The following is a 22,338-nucleotide window of genomic DNA, read 5'->3' as shown; positions in this document are numbered from 1 at the left end:
CCCTAGGGCTGCCCTGCACCTGCCCCTGCCCCAGGCCCAGCCAGGCCCCATCTGGGGCATAATTCAAAAGTCCTGTGGGTCAAAGAGCAGAGCAGAGCACAGCAGAGCACAGCAGAGCGGAGGGAGGGAGGGAGGGAGGGAGGGAGGGATGGAAACAAGCAGGCAAGGACGGGAGGACAGAAGGAAGCATGCATGCAGGGATGGGTGGGTGGGAGGGAGGGAGGTCAGTCGGTCCAAGGCTCCCACAGAAGCAGGGCACAAGAGCGGCCAGGCCAGGCCAGGCCAGGGGGCAGGAGGGGCCAGTCAACCAGGGCTCGGAACTGCAGCGAGGCCTTTACTATTGCGCCCCAACACCCAAATGCCAAGAGGGCAGGATGCCCCATGGACAAGCTGCCCCAGTGGCCTGCTTTGCAAGTGACCATAGCCTACAGTTTGGGGTCTTGAATGCACATTAGCAAGCCATGGTGCATTAGCCACAAACAACCCAGAAAGAGAATCCATGCTTTGCTGTCGGGTTGTGAATGCTGCATAGTTTAAAGCACAGGTTAAAACTGCAGATTGCTGAGAGTTGTTTCCACAGGCTGAGCAGGGCGAGGGCAGGATCCGTGCCCCACAGCAGCTGCCAGTGTCACAACAGTGTCAGGAATGTGGGGGAAGCTCAGCACCATTTGTCTGATCATCTGCCAGACAGACCCTGGTAAAGCAACAAACCATGGATTGATCACGAGTGAAATAAACCATGGTCTCCCTTTGTGGGAGAACTAGGCCACTTCCTTGCAGGCAAAGATGACGGGCTGGAAAAACAGGAACAAGCTCTGGCCAACAAGTTAACCCTGCTAAACAAATCAAAGGACCGGGCTGCTGGAAGCAGGCTGGGGTTCCCGCTAGCCTGGGATTCCGGTCTCCGGGGGCAGCTGCGAACCGGGAGCCTCCAGCAGCTTCTGCGCAGGCTGAGAACACGACGGCAGCTCTGCTCGCTGAGGTATTTGACTGGCCCCCGGCTGAGTTTCCCCTCAGTCCCCGGGAAAAAGGAAAGCCTTTGGGCAAAGCCGGCTCGCTCTCCAAGCCCCGTCCCAGCAAAGAGCGCTCGGTGCTCATGGAAGGACATCCGCCACGTAAGCCAGAATCCTCCGGGCAGCTTCTGCTTCGGATGCCGGCGGTGGCCGAGCCCTCAAAGAATCGTCTGCCTACATTGTGACTCGGCCTTCCGCAATTTCGCCCAAGCGCTGCTCGATCATCAGGCGCAGAACCGAGTACCTGGAAAACAGTCCCCCAGACGCGTCACTGGCAGGGTGCTGCCATGTTGCCGGGGCAGAGCAGGTCGTTTTCCGGCAGCAAGCCACTTTGGCAACCGGGGCTTGTGCCAGGGCAAGCTCAACTCACAACCAGTAACTGTGGGGTGAGCTGGCGAGTCACTTGGTAAGAGCGGCAATCTCCCTCACCCATCAATGCTTGAATCAATAGGACGGCGTGGCCAAGCGGAAGGGGGTGCCCCCTCTCCTTTCGGTGCACCTGTTTCTGCTCCCTCCCCGCATGCTTTCCAGCTGCTCTTGTCTACACAACCCAGCCTACGCAAAGCCTTGCTCACGTCATTTCCGTGGATGTTACCAACCCCGGGGCTCCCACTGACGCCCAAAACAAACACAGAAATTGACTGGGCAAGGCTGCCCCACCAGGCAGCGGACACAGGGCATCTGCAAAGGACCGCCAACCAACTCATCATGAACACGGAGGGCGGCAGAGGCCTGTTCTCCCCTGCGGAGGAAGGCGGGACGCGCTCCGACGGAGCACAGCTCAGGGAACCCAGGCTCCATTTGGACGCCAGGAAGCACTTCCTGACAGTTGGGACCCTGAGGGTGTGGAACGGGCTTCCACGAGAGGTGGCTGAGGCCCCATCGGAGAGGGTGCTCAAAGAGGGGCTGGACGTGCACATGGTGGGCATGTCGTGAGCGGAGCCGGCTGGAGCTGGGGGTCAGACTAGATGGCCCGGGAGACCCCTTCTGCCTCGCTCTGGGCCTATGTAATACAGCTGTGCAAATGTCTGGGGGTGACAAGTTACAAATACAACCCCAAACTGGGCAAATCAAACAAACCAAAAGCAGCACTAAAAAGGGAGCAGTAACCAGGCAAAATAGGATGTGGGGGCACTGACTCAAAGACCGAGGGGGGAGGGGAGTGCGACCCACAACGCAAAGTTAATTCGTGGGGTGGCTGAACATGTCGTGTGAATGGAACCGAGGAGAGAAGAAGGGCACTGCTGAACTCTTATGTGCATTTACTTGGGAAAAAGGCCCACTGAATTCTGAGCCAGCATGCTACTGGAAATGCTTGGCCTTGAGGACTAGAAGCACTTGCTACTGGCCAGAAGAGGCAAAACTTACTTGCGCTTCAGTTTTTTCACTTCACGGTCTTCTTCCTCTTTCAGTTTCTGGATGAAGCTTTTCAGGACAGGCATTTCAAATTTAATGTATTGAGCAACCTGCATGGAGAGAAAAATGGAGCAGGAAGTGGATAAATACACAGTCGCTAAAAGCCTGGCACAGCCCAGGCCTGGCCGGATCCCATTCTTCCCCTCCAAGGGCTTGACAAGCACCCGTTCAAGTGGGACTGGCCCGCAACTGTCACAGGAAGTAAGTGAAGGACTCACGTCATAGGTGACCTCTTCCACCTGGTCCTTCTCCATCAGAAAAACCTTGCAGACCTGTTCACACGGCCCCTGCAGGATCCGGGCAACCAGCGGGTAATCCGTGGCCTTTAGCTTCTGCTTTTCTGAATGGAATGGAAGCACAGCAAAGAGGAGGCATTACTGGCTGCGGAAAGCAGGCGATCAGGCAGCCCCCCGTCCACGCCGGGACAGCCTTCGCCAACCCTCTGAACGGACCGCTCACCTCCGCTGGTGTGAACAATGTACAGGGCAAATTCCTCAGCTGAGTTCTCGATCTGCAAAAGAGCATTGCAAAGGTGACATCCAGGCAAATACGAATTTGTCTAGGTCACCCAGAGGACTGAGAGAGAGAACTGGGCACGTGCAGCCTTGAGAAGACCGGGGGGAGGGGGCATGCGACCCTCTATAAGTAGCTCAAAGGCCGCCACAAAGAGGAGGGTCAAGACCTTTTCTCGCTGATGCCCAAGTGCAGGACATGGAAGAATCAATTCAAGCTGCAACAACCCCGATTCAGGCTGGACATCAGGAAAAGCTTCCTCACTGCCAGAGCAATAGGACAGTGGGACCGGCTGCCTGGAGAGGTGGGGGCTCCCCCACACTGGGGACATTCAAGGGGAAACTGGGCAGCCACCTGAGTGGGACGGTATGACGTGGTGTCCTGCAGCAGCAGGGGGTGGACCCAAGGACCTTCATGGCCCCTTCCAGCTCTGCCATTGATTCTACGATCTCACAAAGAGCTTCTTGCCTGACGCATGCTGGAGAAAGGGTTCCTTGCTCTGCAGTCAGGCTGAACTGGCAAAGACTACAACCTTTCTGTTCCATTCTAGTTTCCTGCAAAGGGCACTGGCCCGAGTCCCGGGGTGGCAGGCGTGCCAGGCCGCAGATGGAGAAATACGGCCGTGGGATGCGACCCCGAGGCAGGTGCGCCAGCTCAAGCCCCCTGCCGGAGCTGCGTGATGGATGGGGTTCCACTGGGTTTGCCACGGCAGGCAGCAGAGAGAGAGCAGAAACACGCCATGGGGGCGCAAAACCTGCCTTAAACTTGTTGAGCAGCAGCTTCAGGACCTGTGGCGTCGTCATGGTGCTGTTTATCCGGACATTTGTGATGGAGCCATACGCCGGAGTGAACACGGAGGTCTGCGGAAGGCACAGGAATGCAGTGGGTTGCAGAATGGCCCAGCGACTGGGAGCCAGTGAACGCGTGAGATTCAATAGCTCTGGGAAACGGCACAAGGACCGCGCATCGTAACCGGCAGCTCTGCGAATGAATTGCTCTGAGCTACCCGGCAACTAGCCATGGGCAAACAGGGCAGCTTGTGGGAAATTACACCGGATGCCCGCAGCATGTCGTGGGTTGTCCGGTCGTGCAAAGCAGGCCAGTGCCTGACCAGAGAGGGGGTTCTGTGAAATTCTGTAAACCTGAACGTGGGGGGAGGTTAAAATTGACAATCATCAGAGGAACTAGCAACAGATCTGTAGGCCTAAAAACCCCGTTTCCGGGCACAGCTGCTCCCGAGTCTGTCAATAGCCGAAGCGCTGTTCTTAACTCCAGCATTCTGAAATGTTATGCGAAGATGCGAGCAGAGATCTCGGAGGCTGCGAGGCTCACCTTGTGATTGTAGAAATGCCCGTTGATGGAGAACCGGTGGCGTCTGATCCGCCGCTGCTCGCTCGGGGTGCGGAGATTTCCTCTCCGGCGCACGCCGACATCACTCCGTGTGCGCATCAGCTGAGGGACATCTTCCTGCTGGGGTTTGAGATCTCTGTCATCTGAAATGGAGATCGTGAAATGGACCAAAATTTGTAAAACATTCCAGGTTCTGGTGGGCAAAAGTTTTCTGGAGGGATGCCATATCCCGTCCTCATAGGAACAGGAAGTTCACAGGGTCAGCGGCGCAAACCTGCTCCTGCACTGCTCCCAAGTCCCTTCCTTGGACAGAATCAAAGCTGCACTGGATTGTACTGCTGGTTTATGGACCCAGTGCCTTGTTTCCAGGGATGGATAGCCAGATGGCTTTGGGAAACCCAGACACGGAGGACAAATGACCTCTTTTCTTTAGGAAGTGAAGCACTGCCAGAACCAGTGTGCAAGTCTCCCCATGGAAAGAGGTGCACCACCTAGTACTCTGCATGGATGCTTTCCCGAGGCGTGTGTCCCAGGTCTGTTTTCCGTGAGGACAGCTATGCATGTCTGCACACCCCAAACGCTGCTATTTACACACAGGTTGCAAAAAGGAAAAAGAAACGAGGAATGGGGAGATCAAGGTCCTTGGTGGAAACACTGCTGGATGTTTTGGGCACGCTGCACAAGGGCAATATTCCAAGTTGCCGCTAGACGGCTCCCCGAGGCCACTGGGAAAAAGCCCAGCACCTGGCCCAGCACGGTGCCCGCAAGTCTGTTGCACTACAGCTCCCAGTGCTGCCAAGTCCTGAGCCAAGCCGGCAAGCAGCATTCCTTTGCTTGTGGTGTTGGGCTGCAGGGAATGATTATTATGCCACCATGATTATTCCACTGCATTCATATCCCACTCGTTTCCTCTTGGGAGAAAGCCCAGGAGCCCCCCCTGCTGCATTTTACCCTCACAACAACCAGCCTGTGAGTCAGGCAAGGCTGAGGAGTGACCAGTTGCCCAGTGAGTTTCAGAGCTGTGTGGGGACAAACCCACAGATCTTCCAGACCCCCAGTCCGGCACCCGAGCCCCCATGTCATTCGAATGATGCCAATTTCCAGATTTTTCCGGCAACCAGGTTGCCTTGCATGGATCACCACACGGCCCACATTTCTAGGTCATCTGAAAGTCCCCGAAGATACCCCAAGCCCGTGATGGAAGACGGCAGAGCTCCGCTGGAGAGGTGTGTCCTCAGGAGTGGAGCTAAAGTAGGGCACGGAAAGGACCCTGCCTGCGAGGGGCTTGCAAGCCTGCCCCACGAAGACGCCTGCTCGCTTTGCCACAGAATACAGAGCTCTCTTCCCACGGACATTCACCCGAGCCAGAGCCTGAGCGCTTTCCAGGTGGACCTGGCTTTATTGCCAGGAATTCAGCTAGAATGTACCTGATATATCTATCTAGACCACAGAATCATGCTTGGGATGGAACCCAACCCTTGCGGGAAACTGCCCAGGGAGCTTCAGCTATGGGCTGGCATGGAAGAGAGAAGACGATGCTGGCGATGGAAAGCAGAATGCGCCGCTTCGTCTCTTCAAACAGACCCTGGAATTGTGAGGAAAGGACTAGTTGGGCCACTCCATCGTGGTGGCCGTTTTGCTGCACCTGCACCAGCAACTGCAGCGCTGGGACACAGCAGAGAGGACCAGCGAGCGGATGAAGCAGGGATGGCGGTGTCCCACCCGACCGCGAGCCGCCCATGGAGGGCGGCTGCGGGCTCTCCCCAGCGCCACAGTCCTTTACATAAAAGCCGGGCGGGGGCGGGAGCTGCTCCCACAGGGCCCTGGCGGAAAGCACGGCCTCGCGATCTGCTTCTAATGAGCTCCTTCAAGACACGCCCCGCCTCTGGCTCGCCGTGTGGGTTGAGCTTCTCGCTCCCACTTCAAACCCCAAAGAGCTCCAGCAGGATTCCATCAGAAAAGCAACGCTGCGCTTTCCATCCCTGCGGCAAGGACTGTCTTGGGGGCCACCCTCGGGGCCAGGGCCCCCCAGCCAGAGTGGGAGAAGGCCGGGCATGCATCCGCCAGGGTGCCAAGGGGCAGCTAAGCCACACACGGCCCTGCTCCCCGCCGGGGGCTCCCGCCACAGCCTCGGCTGCCCCCACTACTGTGCGGGGACAATCCTGCTGAGAGCAAAGCCCCAGAGGCGCTGCGTGGACACAGCCCCCTTCGGCGTCCGCACCAGCAAGTCTCACCCGCCTGCCACCGACCGCTATAGTCGACCACTCTGGGAACAACGCTACACACACTTCGGCGGGATCTATGTTGTAAGCCGCCCCGAGGCTTCGGCGAATGGGGTGGCATAAAAATGTTTAAATAAATAAATAAATAAATAAATAAATAAATAAATAAATAAATAAATAAATGGCCCCGCAACACCCACATTCGGGCAAGGCAGAGTCCTTCAGGCTTGGGAGGTCGCTTTGAGGCAGGCCTGTGAGCCGAGCTGAGCCTCCTGAGGGGAAAAAGGATGGGATGCAGCAGAACAAGCGAAGACATCGCCAGACGACTGGCCGCTTGCATTCGGGGCCAGGCCTCTGGGACTCAGGACAACGCCGGGGAGGCAGGGAAGGGAGCTGCCCGAATTCATGTGCGCAGCAGCCCCGTGAAGGATGCCATGGCAGCCACCCAGCCAAACAGCTTCCCAGCCAAGCAGAGATGTGGACTCGGGTCTCAGTGCCCTGGTGGGGAGGAGGAGAAGTACCTCCCTCCCTCATCTCAGCGCGTCCCGGCCAACCCATGTCACCGGGCTACGCTCCCATCACACGCACACCCCACACCCTCGTTTCCGGCAGCCGGCGCCTCGCAGAGCGAAGCATTTCAAGACCAAAGCGGGAAACCGAAGGGCCAGGCGCGTTCCCTGCAGGGAGCTCAGGCGATGGCAGCCATGCGGGGCCCCAGCTGGGGAAGCGGGGAGCGGGGACCCCCCTCAGCATCGCAGCCCACGGGGGAAGCCGCCAGTGGCGAGGCTGGGATGCGGGTGGTGCTCGTCCCGTCTCCACGTGCTTCAGGCCGCGTCTTTAGAAGCCTAAAGGGTGCCGCTCTGCGCTTCCAGACACACCGCAAGCCCTCGAGCGCCACAAAGGGGCCAAGAGGTGGATTAGGGGCCGCGGCCCGCCCGCTCAAGGGGAAGGCCGATCCCGGCTTACGGGGGAAGAGCTCCCTGTGGAAGGTGGCGTTTATCTGCGGCAATCCAGCTTCACAATGGTTTCTGTTGTGCACTTTTCAAGCTGCGGGGGGGCGGGGGGGAGCTCCACTGGCACGACAAAGTGGAGCAAATCCTCCGTGCACCCTCGCACGGTCTGGCACGCCGTGTAGGTCTCCGCACTGCTCCACTTTTAGCTCAGACTGAAGTCGGGGTTCGGCATTTGCTTCCCACAGCTGCCAGCCACGGGCCTCCCGGCAGTCCTCAAGCCGTGCGAAAACCGCCCCTTTGCCGGGCCCGGCCGGAAGAGGCTCCGGCATGACGTCACGCTCTGCAGAAGGGCCCCCAGCTTCGGTGCCGGTACACAGCACTGGTGCTCAGAGCGAGAGAGCAGCAGCATTGTCCTGCCCACCCCAGTGGGGACCGCCGTGTGGTGCAAAAGTTACAGGGTATTTTAAACCCAAAGAAACAGAACCGAGGCACCTCCTGGTGCAGGGTTCCTGGGGAACCATTCACTTCTATGGGATACCACTGCGCAGTCCAGGTCATCCAGCTGTCTGGTGGCAGCAAATCATGAACTACGTTGGACAGAACCCCATGGGGGGGCACCAGGATTACCCCCTAATGCCCCACCCCTTAGTCCTGTTTCTTGGTGCAATGTTTTTGCTATAGATTAATGAGAGATTTGGGATAAGGTTTCACTCCCAGAGACTCAGGTGGCCATTCAGATACTGAATTCTCATTATCATTTATCACCCTGAAAATGGCTGTATTTCCCAATAGCTGAAGCTCTACCTTTTTTACTGTGATAGTAATATTTTAATTATCATAATTATTGCTGTTGTAATTATCATCTTCCTCAATTACCCCAGATATAATGAAAGAAAAGACCTCCACTGCAGATTCCCAGCCTCTGAAGCCCAGCACGCACCGCCTCCCGCCTCTTCGACTTACCACCATCAGCGCCGGATGATGCGTCCGAGACCTGAATGTCTGGTAAGTTCGTGGGTTTTATGACAGACCTAAGAGGGAAAGAAGCAGAACTTGGGGTTAGAAACTTCCAGGGATTGTTCCAAGTCTTCTAAAAGTGGAGAAGAGCTTCATCAGGGCTGCTTCCCAACCGACTAAAGATTAGTCACTTACCTTTCAAGTGATGCCTTGAGGTTGAATACGTCTGCAAATTACCAAGCTATGGGAGTGGGAGATCTTGCAAAAGATTGGAGGAAAGACCCTCGTTTCCACCAGCAGAGGAAGCCCTCTGCCCTTTCCCTTCTCTCCCTTTTGCATGCGTCAAAAGCTTCAGGCCATCACTTGACGCAAAGAGGCTTTTAAATGTGGACTCGACTGCTCGTTTAGCATGTCAGCACACGGCCTTCTCCAGGAAGCCTTGACGCGTCGCAAGTCGGGCGGCCCGTTTTGTCAGTTTTGCTACTAGAGAAAGCTCTGACTTGACTGGGTCAAGGCCAGCACAGGCGGTCTGCTCACGCCCAGTGTCCGAAACAGGGACACGCTGCAGCTACTGCTGTGAGTAGGAAAAGGAGGCGCCAAAGTATGTTCCCTGTGCTTATGGAAGCCACCTCGGCAATCTTCTCCCCCCCCCCACCCCCAACACCTCCTTATCAGCGTGGACTTTGTCGGAGCTGCGGATTTATCAAGGGAGGTACGTGCACACAGGGCGTCACTAGCAAGCAAGCGGGCTTGGCATCTAGGAGCCCTTCGGGTGTCTTGGCCCACAACCCCCCCACTCCCGCTGGTTCTGTGGGTTGAGGTGGCTGAGATCCGCAGCCACACACTGCTCGCCCACAAACCGCTCTCAAACACGGGCTGGTTTTCTACATGGGCTCTCCTGACATGCAGGGAGTTCAGCCACACAACCCATGTGCCTGCAATCTGGCATGGCCCTGTCCAGGACTCTGCCACGGGGTTTTGCACAATGCGTGCCACGTTTGGAGCAGCCGGCAACAGATTCCAGCAAGCAGGAGTTTACTGAGCCATTCCCAAAACATCCTTCCTCCTCCGGCAGAAGCTCTGACGCCACCCTTGCTGCAATTTTTCCTGACCAAACTCCTATTTATCCTGCAACCTGTGATCACCAAGATTATAATGTTCCATAAGCAGAAAGAACAGGCACTCGAGGCTGGGTATTCTAGGTTTGCAGGTGTGATCTTGGAGCCCGTGGCTACAGACAGCTCTGCTCTTGTACCTGGCTGTGTTTTCTGTCCAAGGAGAACAAGGGGCAGAGCAGGGAATGAGAGGAGGCTGACGCTCTGGCTCGCTCCGCTCTTGTTCAAAATCATCACTGGATTAGGCCAGGTGGATCCAGAGGCACGACATGCAGCTCCCAGAAGCAAGTCTATTTTATCTTACTTAAGCTCGGTGGTTCTGTTTCTCCTCGCAGCCCGATTTAGTCCTCATCCCTCCCCACTTTGCTTCCACACGTGCCTTTCACCATTCCTGCCAGCATCACACAAGCCCCTAAATGCCTTCAGGGCAGTCACGACAGGGTTGTGTGACCTTAAAAGCAAACCAGCGCAAGCAGCTGAAACGCATGAAGAAAAATGATGCACGATGGCACAGCTGCAGATGGGGAGAATTCACAGTGCAACATCCTGTCCCTCCAGAGACGGCAGGCGCAAACAGGGCCTCCGCTCAGATGAAAAGAATTACATGCTGCAGGCGCCGTGCTAGGTGCGCCGCGCACGCACACCCATCTGCCACATGGGCCTGGCCCACCCCGGGGGGCACCCCCACCCTGCCAGGCTTTCTACACACAGCCCGGCTCCTGGGCTGAAGGCGAGCCCGGCCCGTATCCCAGAGGCGATGCAGCTGCAGCACGGATGAGCGGCACTGGATCCCACACTGACCCGTGTGCCCCCAGGTTGCAGCCGGAGTGCCAGGAGGAGGAGGAGGGCGGGGGGCGGATGCGCTGGTGGTCGTCCTGCATCTGGAGGCGGATGGGCCTGCGCAGCCCCCAGGAGATGTTGAGCAGCCCCTCCACGATGAATTCTCCGTCTTCCTACGGGCACAGAAGGGGGCGGGAAGAGAAATCTCTGGGGCTGGTTCTGGCACTGGGCCCCTACAGGGAGGGGCCCGAAAGGACGTGCCGCCCTTGGTCCCGGGATCTTCTGGGGACTGGGGAACCGGAAGGAAGCGGCCGAGGCTGCACATTCTTTCGGTAGGCCCCCTTGCGCCTGGCCCTGTTACCAAGTGTTCAGTTCTTCGCTGAAATGTGAAGAAAGAGGAAATCTGTGCACATCCAGTTCCGCCCTAATTTGCAGGAGTCGGAGGAGCCTGCTTTTGGGGTGTGCAGAACGATGTTTGCCCAGGCACCACTCTCTCCTTCGAAACTTGCTTTTCAAAGCACCCTGGCCGAAGCGCCCCCGTCTTACCTCCCTGTGCCGCAGCTGCAAGTTCTGACCTTCGTAGTACAGGTTGTACGTCTTCAGGTGTAGCAACAGCTCATTTCTGGAAGATTTGAAATGGAAGAGGAGTTAGAAGGGGGACCCCCACACCCAGAAGCAGGATCCCCATTTTCCAGAGCGGGTTTAAAAACAGTGGGGCCATATTCTGGGGTCAGCCGTTTCTCTGCGTTCACATGTGCCAGCTGTGCTCAGGCCAGCCCACGCAGCCCGAGCATGGGGAGCAGGCCGTGGGTGGGCCCCGAATCCAGCCCTGCACAGGGACCGGCAGAAGCCCCTGCACGCCTCCTTCCGAGCACCGGGCAGAGGCCGCTCTGCACTTCACACTCCTGCACGAAACGTGCACGTGCAACCTGGCTGCCGTCCCCCAGCGAGCATCTCCAGCCCGGTGCCCTCCTAGCTGGGCAGCTGGGTGCTGGCTGGGGATGATGGGAGTGAGAGTCCCACACGCTCAGAGGGCACCAGGCTGGGGAGGGCTGCAGTCAGGCGGGGGAAGCACCTCCTCGCCTCGCCGCCTGCACGGTCCCTTCGCTTCCCGCACACGCGCTTGTGCCGGAAGAAGTCTCTCACTTACCTTGAGATGTATCTGTCTTGCCCACAAGGGACCAGGGAGTCGTCACTGATGTAGGCCATCCTTGGGACGGATCGGCCGTTAGGAACAGAGGCCTGTGTGGAAAGGGAGGAAAGGTTACCAGGGCATGCGTTTTGCCTTCCTTCATCAGAGAAGGAAAAGAGCGTCCTGATGGAAAGGCGGCCCACGGCCAGTGACGTGTGGTGGCCAAGAGCACAGGCCTGGGACTCCAGAGAGCCGGGCTCTCGTCCCTGCTCAGCCCGGCACCCAGCTGGGCGACTTTGGGCTGGTCACAGAAAAACGGTGGGATACAAATGCAGTAACTAAAAGGTTTCCAGCAATCCAGAGAGGAAAAGGGAAGCTGCAGAAGGGAGCACCGAGCAGAGTTCATTTTTCGGAGAACTGCAGCTTCTATTTTGAAAAGGAACGGATGATGACGGCGACTGGGACGGCAAAGATCGCATGAAAATACCTACAGCTGTCTCTGAATTCAACTCACTGGGGACTGGCATCCCGCTCTTTCATAAGGGACAGAACAAGAATTATGCCAATACATTCGTCCAAATAAGCTCACTTTGCTATTTTCAATTGGTGGTAGAATTTGCTTTCCTTGGTGCAAAATTCAGATGGCCTGGACGTTGACTTCAAAGAACAAAGATACCGTGCCAAGAAAAGCTGCAACTTGTATGCACTGTCCAAACAATCCCCATTTTGCAACGGCTCCCATTTTGCACGTCTTCCACCTGTCCAAGCGATGCTGCAAGACTTTGTTCTGCTTTTGCACATTTCTGCGCGGGGAGAAGGGCCGTGGAGGGTGCTGCAGCTCTGGCTTCCAAAGCACCAGCTCCCATTGCCCAGGAATTTTCAAGCATATTTTTGTAGCCATGAGGACTAGTAAAGTGAGCTCTTCCTTTGCAACCCAGCAACCTCTTAAGCGCTAATTAGTTTTCTGCAAGTGAGGCTACCTTTTAACACGCCTCTCCTGCTCCCAGGGGACTGCAGTTTACATGCTGCTCAGGACATAAACCCTCGGACAAATGCTCTGGCTTGGGTCCTTGAACAGAAGCCCGATATTTTTGAAGGCTCGAAGCAGGAAGCGCCGGTGCTGAGCACCACCATGGCATCCGCAAGACATTGTTCTCCAGAAGACAGGGGCGCGGAACAGAAGAACTAAGAATATCGCAGCCTCCCTGCAGAACGGCTGTCTAAACTCTGCAATTTCCTGCCTCTTTCTGCTTGGTTTCGTAACCCCCCTCCCCCCCCCCCCCCCCCCCCCCCCCGCAGGTCATGGCTGCTTGATTGGGCATTTCCTTCTGCTTTGTTTGGAAGGTTGAAGTCACTCAGTTTTGGAACATGGAGGCTCACCGAGCGAGCGTCTTGGCTGCAGGAGGCCATGGTTGGGATGCTGCCCTGCAGAAGCAGTGGACGGGCAGCCGGACAAGCCGGCCCCGCAGCTCAGGCGGTGGAGGAGCTGGGACAAGAGGCTGCCCGGCCTTCCACAGCCCCCAGGGCAGCGGGGCAGACCAGTGTGGCTGCACTAGGGCTGGCCAGGGAGCCAGCCACAGGGGGCGTCCCTGGGCAAAGCCAAGGTGGTTTCCTCCTCCCAGGGCCAGCCTCTCCGCACAAGCAGTCGGAGCGGCTATGGCGTGTGGCTGGCGATATTTCCACAGGTGCCAAAAGCGCCATGCACCGCCCAGAGAGTCTTGGCTATCAGGAGATCTAAAGGAGCAAATTAAAAAGATGACAAGGCATGCCGTCCAAAGGCCAAGCTGTGAACGCACACCCCACGGTCTCTGTCGAGACTTCAGAGCAGCCGGGCCTCTTCCAATGTTCTGTTCACACACATGGCTGGGCTTCCTGAGCAGACACAGAAAGCTGCAGATTGGTTTGACTCCCGTGGGGGAAATGGAAGGACAGACTGGCTCAAGGAGCGGGGAATCCCCAGGAATGAGGATGAGCGGAGCAGCCACTGGTTCAGGGGGGCAGCAAAGTGAAGCCACTAAGCTCCATCTCCGACTGTGTGCCAAGCTGGATGCGACACCTCTGGTTTTGCTAAGTGGATCAAGGGGGGGGGCCCTGAGAAGAGGGTGTCTGACCCTTTCCGCCATGCTGCAAGGCTGCTCTTCGCCCCATGGGAAGAAGGGGGAGGGACGAGCAGAGCAGAATCCGCACCCCACAGCTCCACGGCACCTGCAGTGCTTCGCTTGGGGGCTCGCAGGGGGACTGGGCCAACCAAGGGCCACAGCTTTGATCTTCCGGAATCGAAGCTGCGCATCAGCTGCAGGAGACAGACAGTGTTCGCAGAACTCATTGCGCTTCTGCACGTAGGCAGGGCCTTCTCGAGCTGCAGCACATCGCTGAACAATCCAGGCATTCTGCCTTGCCGCCCCCCGTGGGCGTGCCGCCGCCCGGAGCCTGCAAAAGCAGCCAGAGATCGTTGGACAGAATCCCCCATTGCCACCTCTCACCCTTCCCAGACCGCGCGCGCGCACACACGGAGACAAGCTGAGCCAGCCGACAGCAGGACTCGCCAGTGCCTCCTCTGCTGCTCTGGGACACATTCCCAGCAAGAGCAGCTGTGTGCCTTCCCCCTTCCAGATGTTCCAGCCCACCTGCAGGAGCTCAGCTTGCGATGAGCAATGAGCGCCTTGAGCCGTTGCATCCACAGCTGGGAGGGAGCAGCGGGACCCAGCGCCCTCACAGGGTCTGCGGCTGGCAGCCCTGGGGACCCCAGCCCATTGCGTGCCCTGGGGCTGGTCACAGCCACTCAGCCTAGCCTACCTTGCAGGGTGGTTGTGGGGCTGCATAGACTCCATGAAGGAAAAGGAAGGATTGAAACATATCAAATGAACGAGCACAACCCCGATTCGGTGCGGCTTACTTTCAGGTGTGGCCTAAATGAGTCTTCGGTATGTCCACATCCATGTTTTGCTTCTAGTTCAGCTGACTGCAGAAGGAGCCTGTTCCCGCTCCCTTGCCTACCTCACAGGACCGTTGTGAAAAGAAAGGGGGGCAGAATGGATGCCAGCTCAGGGCTGGGATACACAGAGTGTTCTCAATCAATTTGTTGCTACATTTCAATCTATGCTCCAATCAGGGTGGCCACATCGTATGTCTGTCTTTCTCTGTTCCTTGCCAGAACTTTTTCAAAGAAGGAGCAGAGGAAACTACCCTATGACTGTGCTCAGAAGCCACAGGCTCACACACATGGTAGCCAAGCAAAGAGGGGCTGCCTGGATGGAAGCGTGAGGGGAGCTCCGTCCAAAATCCCGGTCCTTATTTGAGGACAGGCATGTGCACGGGTGGAAGCCGCACTCAAAGAACTTCGCAACTCCATTAAGTGTTTGCATAGCCAAAAAAGGGAAGGGCGATTGAAGTCCGAAGGGTGCAGCTACAAGACAAACAGTATTTTGTGACTGCTGGGAGAGGGAAGTCAATTTTTCAGTGCCAGGGTCCTCGTGTGAATTTTTCGTCATTTTCGTTCTTGTTTTATTGCTCCCTTTGATATATTTGCAACGTTACGATAAACACTGCTGCAGAAGTGAGATGTTTTGCCCTTCCTTAATATAGCAAAAGCAGCTGAGCATGTGTTTGAATACTTGCTTATGTTTTGTAAACTGCCCAGAGAGTTTTGGCTACAGGGCAGTGCCAAAATGAAATCAATAGTAACAATGAACAATAAAAACATCTATAGCACCTGCAAGAGATTTCTCCTCCACGGTGCACAAGGCTGCCTGGTTTTAAATGACTCAGTCACGAAACTGGCTGGCTGCTCTCGGGCCAGAGCCTTCCACACCCCGCACGGCCTACCTCACAGGGCTGCTATAAAGCTGAGCAGGAAGCCACCTGTGCTTTGTGTTGCCCTGCGGCTCCCTGGAGGGAGAAAGGGATACAGGCGCGAGCTCGAAAAGAAGATTCCTGCGGAGCCCAAGGGTGTCTGCAGGTGGCAGCAACACCAGTGCGGCCGCAAAGGGTTTTAAGAGTCCGTGGTGGCAGGCGGCCAACCCGCCACCCGCCTGCCCTGCGGCGGGATCGCCACGTGCTCGTCCTTGTGCGCCGCCCCGTCCTTCTCCCGGCTGCCTGGGCTCCTCCTTTCCGAGGGCGACGCTCCTCACTCGCCTCGCCGAAGCCCTTTGCCTTCGCTCCCCCGCTTACCCAGACGGAGCGCCACCTGTCGCCCTGAGGGAGCAGGCTCCATTGCAGGAGCAAGCGCAGGTCCACCTGGCGCAGGAGCATCAGAGATGCACAGGCCCGGTGCGCTGGAGGCAGTCCAAGGATGCCCTCCTGGCTGGAGGTGGCCACCTGACACCGCTGCAGGGCGCCGGGGGGGGGGGCAGACTCCGTGATGGGACGGAACAAAAACGCTTTAAATAAATGATTAAATAAATAAATAAAATCAGCCCTGACGTGCAGGCCTTGCAGCTTTGGGACATGCACTTCCCGGTAGTGCTTTCCAAATGAATTCAAAGCAGGCTTGGAGCAGGTTGGCTGGAGCGAGTCAGAAGGGACCTCTTGGGCCATCTAGTCTGACCCCCGGCTCCAGCCGGCTCCGCTCGTGACATGCCCACCATGTGCAGCAATTGCGCAGGGAAGAACCGCATGGAAACAACCCTTCCTGTGCATCGGGCTCCCCTTTTTGGCAGGCTGTGAGTAGCGAGGGGAGGTGAGGTTCTCGCCTCACGTCCTCCATGCTACCTGCTCTTCCACAAATTAGGGGTGCCACCGTATGCCCTTCCTGATAGCCAAACGGCCCACAGTGGCCAGGCTGGCAGGCCCTTCTCTGTCTGAACATGCCTCATATGATTCCGAGCATGCCAGACAACCCAGATTTCCATCTGTGCTTTTTTCATGCCAACACATTAAGTTTTTCTTCCCTTTGTTCCGACGTGCCCGTGCCGTTACCCCACCATTTCCAGGAACAGGGCCCCAAAGTCCCAGACACATGGGTCCTCCCCCCCCCACACACACAGCCCTCAAGCATCTCAGAACAGAGCTCTATCATCCCCAGCCAGCCTGGGCAACGGATGGGAGACGGTGCTAGGGACAGCGGGAGCCAAGGAAAACACGCTCCCCGTGATCCTGGTGCCAATGGTCCTCAGCTCCGTCCCCCAGTGTGTGGAGCGGGGGGAGCGCTGGCAAATGGGACTGCTGGCTGGCGGCAGGAGACGCCTTCCACATGGCACGTGAAAGAACTCCCACCAGGCCCAGTGAGCCGTTCCGAGCCAGGCCTGGCCAAACGGCTCCAATGACGGGCCGCTCGTCCTGGGTGCGGGGCAGGCCTGCCCCGGCGCTTGTTTGCGTGTTTATGGCAAAAGCCGCAGCTGGAGGAGGAGGGGGCTGCAGCAGCCCCGGCGAGCATATGGGCCTGTGAGCTGAGGGCTGCCCCCCACAGTTTATGCAAATGCCTAGAATGCTTTCCTCTCCGGAAAGGGATTCCAAGTGTCAGTCATTTTATACGATTGCACTGAGGCGCTGTGTGCAAGATTTTGCCATTTCAAACTTGGTAAGAAATGTCACAAGTTCCTTAAAACCAACAAGGTTTGGTTAGGCGAGACCAAAGCTGCCCATTCCTGAGCTAAAAGGACTGACCACCACCAGGCCTGGGGCGAAACAGCTTCCATGTTCCCCGGCTGGAGGCATTATTTAAACAATCCAGATCTATTTACTCGCTCTGCATAATTTATGCCGCATCCAAGAGCTTGGGTCTGCAATGAATTTCGAAAGCTGCACCATCTGTCTGGCAAGCCCAGAACAAGGAGACGACAAGAAACTGAGACCTACCCTTCTATTAACAAAATTTAGCACACCCACATTCTGCAGGCACAAACTACAAGCAGTCATGCATATCTCCACCTCCAAAGGGGCTAGAATGTTGCTATTATTTTTTTAAAGAGGCACACACTCCCAAGACTCCAAGCATACTACTCCAAGTCTCTGAGTTAGGTACTGATGAACATGTGATCCAGTTTAATGGAGTGTTTTCACTTCCCACAGAGTCCTGGGAATTGTTGGCCTAGGTTTAAGATGCACAGATGCTTCTCAGCTGTACCAGACGCCACTTCCCAAGCTGTTGTTGACTGAATGTGCAACATGCCGGGTGCCTGGAATGTGCCAGCCCAGACCCAGAAGCAGGTACTGCTTCCAACGCCCAGCAGCCAAATATAATGCCATTGCTTATATCAAAACAGGAACCCGAATGTCAGACTGCAAACTGCCGCTGCCCAACCAGACATCTCCTTTCCATTTCACAATCATTCACGAGAACACATGGCCGCACAACAGCTCTAATCCAAGCTAAAAATAACATTAAAACCGTTTTCCTCATCCCCACAAACCCATCTGCTCTGCCCTCTCGCAGCTGCTGCCCCAGAGAAAGACCTGGGAGCCGCAACCAAGCCACGATCCAGCCCAGCAGGTTCTAAAAGCAACGCGGCCCAGCCACGAGGAACGAGCCCCTAGCCCGTGCCCGATTATCCTGAGCCGAGACGCGACCTGCAGCTCGGCGTCCGTCCTGCGTAACACCAGGCCCTCCTTCACATGCGTCTGTGCGCCAGAGGGGTCAAATCCCTAAATTCGATTTCGGAGCGGCTGCAGGGTGCAAAAGCCAAAGGGATGCGGCCGAACATTCCTGCCATGCTTGCTTGAAGCGCCCCTGCCAGTCCGGGGGCTTTCAGAAGCGCAGTGGCCTCCTAGCGATGAAAAACCAACTGTGCAAAAGGCGGGAGGCCACCCATCGGGGACAGTGCTGGCACCATCCAGGGGCCGCCGGGGCTCCAGGGTGGGCCGGGCTTGCAGGCCAAGGGAACGCCAGCGCTCGGGGCGCCCACGCCCCAGACAAGGGGTCTGCTGCAGCCTCCGCCTTGGTGTCGCATGGGCTCGGAAGGGCCCAGCTTGCTAAAGCTGGGAAAAGACCTCCGCAGCCCGTGGCTGGCTGGGGAGCGCTGGAAGGAAAGGCCTTTTTCCTACTTGAGCACGCATGGGGTCGAGCTTAAGCTGCAGCTTCCCCAGGCTGGCCCCAGCCTTCCCAGGGCCTATCTTGCAAGAAGCCGCCCGTCAGCGCTTGGCGGCTTTTAGACAAACACAGTCCTGAGTCACGCCAGGCTGCAAGGGCTCAGCTCCTTCCTCTTTCCTGCTTTCAGGGAGGAGGCCTGTGGGCAAACTGGGGCCGCCGCCATCCTCTGGGCCCCCAGTGCAGTGTGCATGACATCTCCGGTGCATTGGAAATCCCCCAAAATGCCCGTGAGCCGCTCGGGGGTCATACGAAGGAAGCGACTCAGCTAGGGTAACATCACGAACCCGGATGAAAAACACTGCTCCTCCATCATTCACACAAGTCTGCGTAATTCACACTGTGATTTCCCCGACTTTGGGTTGTGGGGTTATTCTGACAGGTGGAGAAAGGCAAAGAACTCCAGAAGGAGCTGAACCGAGTCACTGGGAGCATTAGCAGGCCTTTTCCTCCGACTTCTGACATTTCTGCAGGTGTTGCCTGCATTCCATCAAGCATAGCTTGGGCTCAAGAGGGCTAGAAACGTTATTTTTCAAAAATGAAAGCTGAGATTCTGGGGAAGTTGAATTCTGCACCCAGGGCCACAAGCTAGAGTTTTGGAATGAGAGTAGTTCCAAATTAAGTGGGTTCTGCCCTTAGAAGACAAGAAGTAAGTCCCACAGCTCTCAGCCTTCCCCAGCCCACTTTTTCTGTCCAAACAGAGGCAGGATTCTGCTCTCAGCAACCATACTCTGCCCGCTGGAAGCGAGCGCTGAACAGGCAGGCGGGCATCTCTGCACGAATTCCAATGCGTCCGGCGAGGCTTGCTCCCCGCCTGCATGGCCGCAGCCTTCGGCAGTCCGGCAAGCTGCTCCACTCGCGCTCAGTGGGGCTCCACCCCAGCTGCAAGCTCTCCTGCTGAAGTGAGCAGAGGCAGCAAGAGGCTTCTCTCTGGGCTGAGCCCCTTAAGGTTTTCAGAGCACTCGTTCTGTCTGTGCACGCTGCATTGAATAGCGCATCAAAATATGCATGCTGCGACCCAAGCCCAAAGGCCACCTCTTTCTAACGTCCTTTAAAGACGGTTTCAGAGAGGCATCTAGAAACAGAGTGAGTCAGCAGGGGCCCCCGAGCCGTCTGCGCATGTGCTTAACTTCCCCACCGAAGCGACCGGCCCTCAGTCACGTCTGGACCGGGGCGAGGAGTATGACACCCCCTCCTTCAGCCGGCCTGCTCCGCTTGCATTACAGCAAAAGCTGCTGACCCGGCGGACAGCTGCACCAGAGCATGGTGGCATTCCCAGGTTGCCCCCGTGCGACCCCTTGCGCCTTTAACCCTGCGGGCCTGCAAAGCCCAGGCTCAATTCCCCCGCAACCCCTCTGCCCTGGACACCCACCCACCTGCAGCCCTCCCCTTCCTGCAACAGCCCTGCTCTGGCCGGTCCCACTCCCACTCCTCCTCCGCTTCTGCACCCGCTCCTCTGGCTTCCGCTTCAGTTCACCTTTTATTCCCTCCTGCTGCCACCCCCCCCCCCCCCCCCCCCCCCCCCCCCCGTTCCTTTTGCCCATCCCCTCCTCTGCAAACCACAAACGTGCTGACTTCTTCCTGGCAACTGGGATCTGCAGGGCCTGAGCACATGCTAGGAATGCCGCCCAGGAGTGGGCGCGGCTTCTGATCAGATCTCTTTCCTGCAATTGGGACTTTTTTATATTCCCATGCACCATTTTATTGTTTCAATCCATTCTAATGGTTCTGCAGGCCATGCTGACGGTCATTTTCGACAGAAAAAACGTCCCACCGATCTCGGTAGTGGACATTATATAAACGTTTGTAATAAACAAACACATTGTAGGACTTTTTTGTCTAAACATGCAAAGGACTTGCTTCGCAAGCCGAGTCCAGCAGTCCCATCCCAAGCCCAGTGTGGCACTTCGACGCATTACGGGTTGAACAAGAAGGGTTACGGCTCAGTGACTGAACACGGGTTCTGCACACCAGATGCTGCAGGATCTGTCCCGGCAGCTCCCGGGAAGGCCTGTCCTGAGCCCTGGATGGCTACTGTTCAACGGAACTGCTAGGAACCCTTCTGGTCTTCCTAAGAGTGCTGTATCATTCAGCATTAACTGGATTAGAAGGAAGGAAAGCATCCAAAGCTTTGATGCTTTTACTCATTACAGAAATTAGCCGGCTGTGACTGTGAAAATTCCAAGTGACTTTATGAAACTGGGAGGAATCAGACCTCCCACAAATGTTACAGGCGGTTTTGTTAATGAGAATGACTCGCCAAACTAAACTTTATTTCTTTGTGGCTCTTCTCTTCAGCCACCAAGGTCAGCCTACAGCCACAGAACATTTTTTTTTTTTGAACAAAATTAGAGCACGCCCCACAAGCTAACGAGGCAGGAGGCCTGTCCTTGGCATCACAGTCGCATGGACTATTCAGTAATATTTGACCACGGCTGGCGAATGGACGCTCAGCTGAGCAAGCTCAGCTGACAGTCTGCGACCAACCCGAAGCATCGGCTTTGCTTAATGAATACCCTTGGAAGAAGAATCGTTGACTTGAGAGATGTTTGGCAAAATAAGGAGTATTTCTAGGGCACCTCTGAGGCCTCCGCTCTCATTGCTTCGAAGGCTGATTGCTATCTGAGTGGGAGCCCAGTGCTTTCTTGCAGGAAAGCCGAGCTCCCTCTCGGAAGAAAAGCCGGGTGGCCACGCCATACAATGAATACGGGAGACCTGCCGCTAAGCTACTCCCCACCCTAAGAATGAATTCTTGCGAAGTGCTGAAATGGAGAAAAATGTTTTCAAGGGAGGAAAAGTGCGACAATGTCTGTGAAAACATAATGAGGCTTAAGCAAATATGCCACACTGAGCAGGGAGCAGCTTTTTGTCCCACGCTTGGCTCATTTCCTAAACTATTCAAAAAGGGGACACAAAACAAGTGTTTGCACTGATTTGCTGCTTTCATTAGAGGAGCCCAATTCGGCAAGTGCAAACAACCTGCAAGGAGCCAAGCAAGGGAGCTGTTCCTCTGTAAGAGTGGAAGGGCCTCACCTCTTTCCTTCCATCTAGCAGTGTGCCACGAACTACGATTGTGTGTCCTTTTGGGCAGGCAAGCCACTGGCCATCTTGGCGGCCGACCAGAGCCAGGGAGACTTTCCTTGGTAAAACTGAGGCAGCTATATTCACATAATTTTAGCAAAGTCCATCTTTGCCTATTCTTACTTTGTCTATTCCCCGGGGCCTTTCAACAGAGACAGCAAAACTGTTTGGGTTTTTTGGAGGAGGCAGAAAGCTCCGATGAGGCACACATGTTCTTACTTATTTCGTAATCCAAGGCAAACTGATCTAAGTCTGAGAACAAGGTGGGGTTTAAGCATCTCACCCAAAATGCGCGCAGCAAAATAATGTATTTCATAATAGCAGTCAGCAAGCGAACCCTCCAATCCAGTCCAGGAGTGCGTCATTCCCACAGTCCAAGGACCATCGACAGAGGCAGAATCAGACTTGCACTGCCGGCTAAGACTCTTCAAGACTCCACAGACAGGCATGGAGCACCGCGGGGCCCCCCACCCGTGCACCCCGTCCCGGGGAGGTCTCCTTGCTCGTTGCCATGGGTGCAGCGGATGGATTCCGGCCTCCCGCAGTGCGACCGGACATCAGCTTCGGGGGCACAGCCGCGGGCCTGGGTGGGCGCCGCGAGGGAAGGCGCCGCTGGAAGCAGGGGCAGGGCCCGCGCAACTGCCGCTGCGGGGCCTGCGCGAGGGGCCGGCCGGCTCCGGCTGCCGCCGCAAGGTGCCCGCGGGCCCTGCCCCGGAGCAGCCCGCCCGCGGCCGCGCAACGGGAAGCCCGCCGACCCGGGGCCAGGCGCTCCCGCGCGCGCG

At 56.6% G+C, this 22,338-nt stretch overlaps 1 protein-coding gene across 2 annotated transcripts; it reads right to left on the bottom strand.

Annotated features, from left to right (window-relative positions):
- Positions 1 to 200: 200 nt before the first annotated feature.
- RASSF2 (Ras association domain family member 2) lies at positions 201 to 13,742 on the bottom strand. Of its 2 annotated transcripts, none has more exons than XM_044417495.1 (11): positions 13,657 to 13,742; positions 11,470 to 11,561; positions 10,866 to 10,941; positions 10,341 to 10,492; positions 8,431 to 8,498; positions 4,275 to 4,435; positions 3,701 to 3,802; positions 2,889 to 2,940; positions 2,648 to 2,769; positions 2,382 to 2,479; positions 201 to 1,257 (listed from the first exon to the last, which is right to left on the bottom strand). In XM_044417495.1, exons 2-11 carry the CDS (start codon positions 11,526 to 11,528, stop codon positions 1,188 to 1,190), a joined length of 960 nt encoding a protein of 319 aa, XP_044273430.1. In that variant the 5' UTR covers positions 11,529 to 11,561; positions 13,657 to 13,742; the 3' UTR covers positions 201 to 1,187. The 2 variants fall into 2 exon arrangements, with proteins under 2 accessions (XP_044273430.1, XP_044273429.1); XM_044417494.1 differs by lacking the exon at positions 13,657 to 13,742 and adding an exon at positions 11,966 to 12,043.
- Between the last annotated feature and the right edge of the window lie 8,596 nt (positions 13,743 to 22,338).

Source organism: Varanus komodoensis, unplaced genomic scaffold (genome assembly GCF_004798865.1).
Source record: "Varanus komodoensis strain SLA01 unplaced genomic scaffold, ASM479886v1 scaffold88, whole genome shotgun sequence".
In the NCBI taxonomy this organism is placed as follows: Eukaryota; Metazoa; Chordata; class Lepidosauria; order Squamata; family Varanidae; genus Varanus; species Varanus komodoensis.
This window is presented reverse-complemented; position numbering and strand designations above follow the sequence as displayed.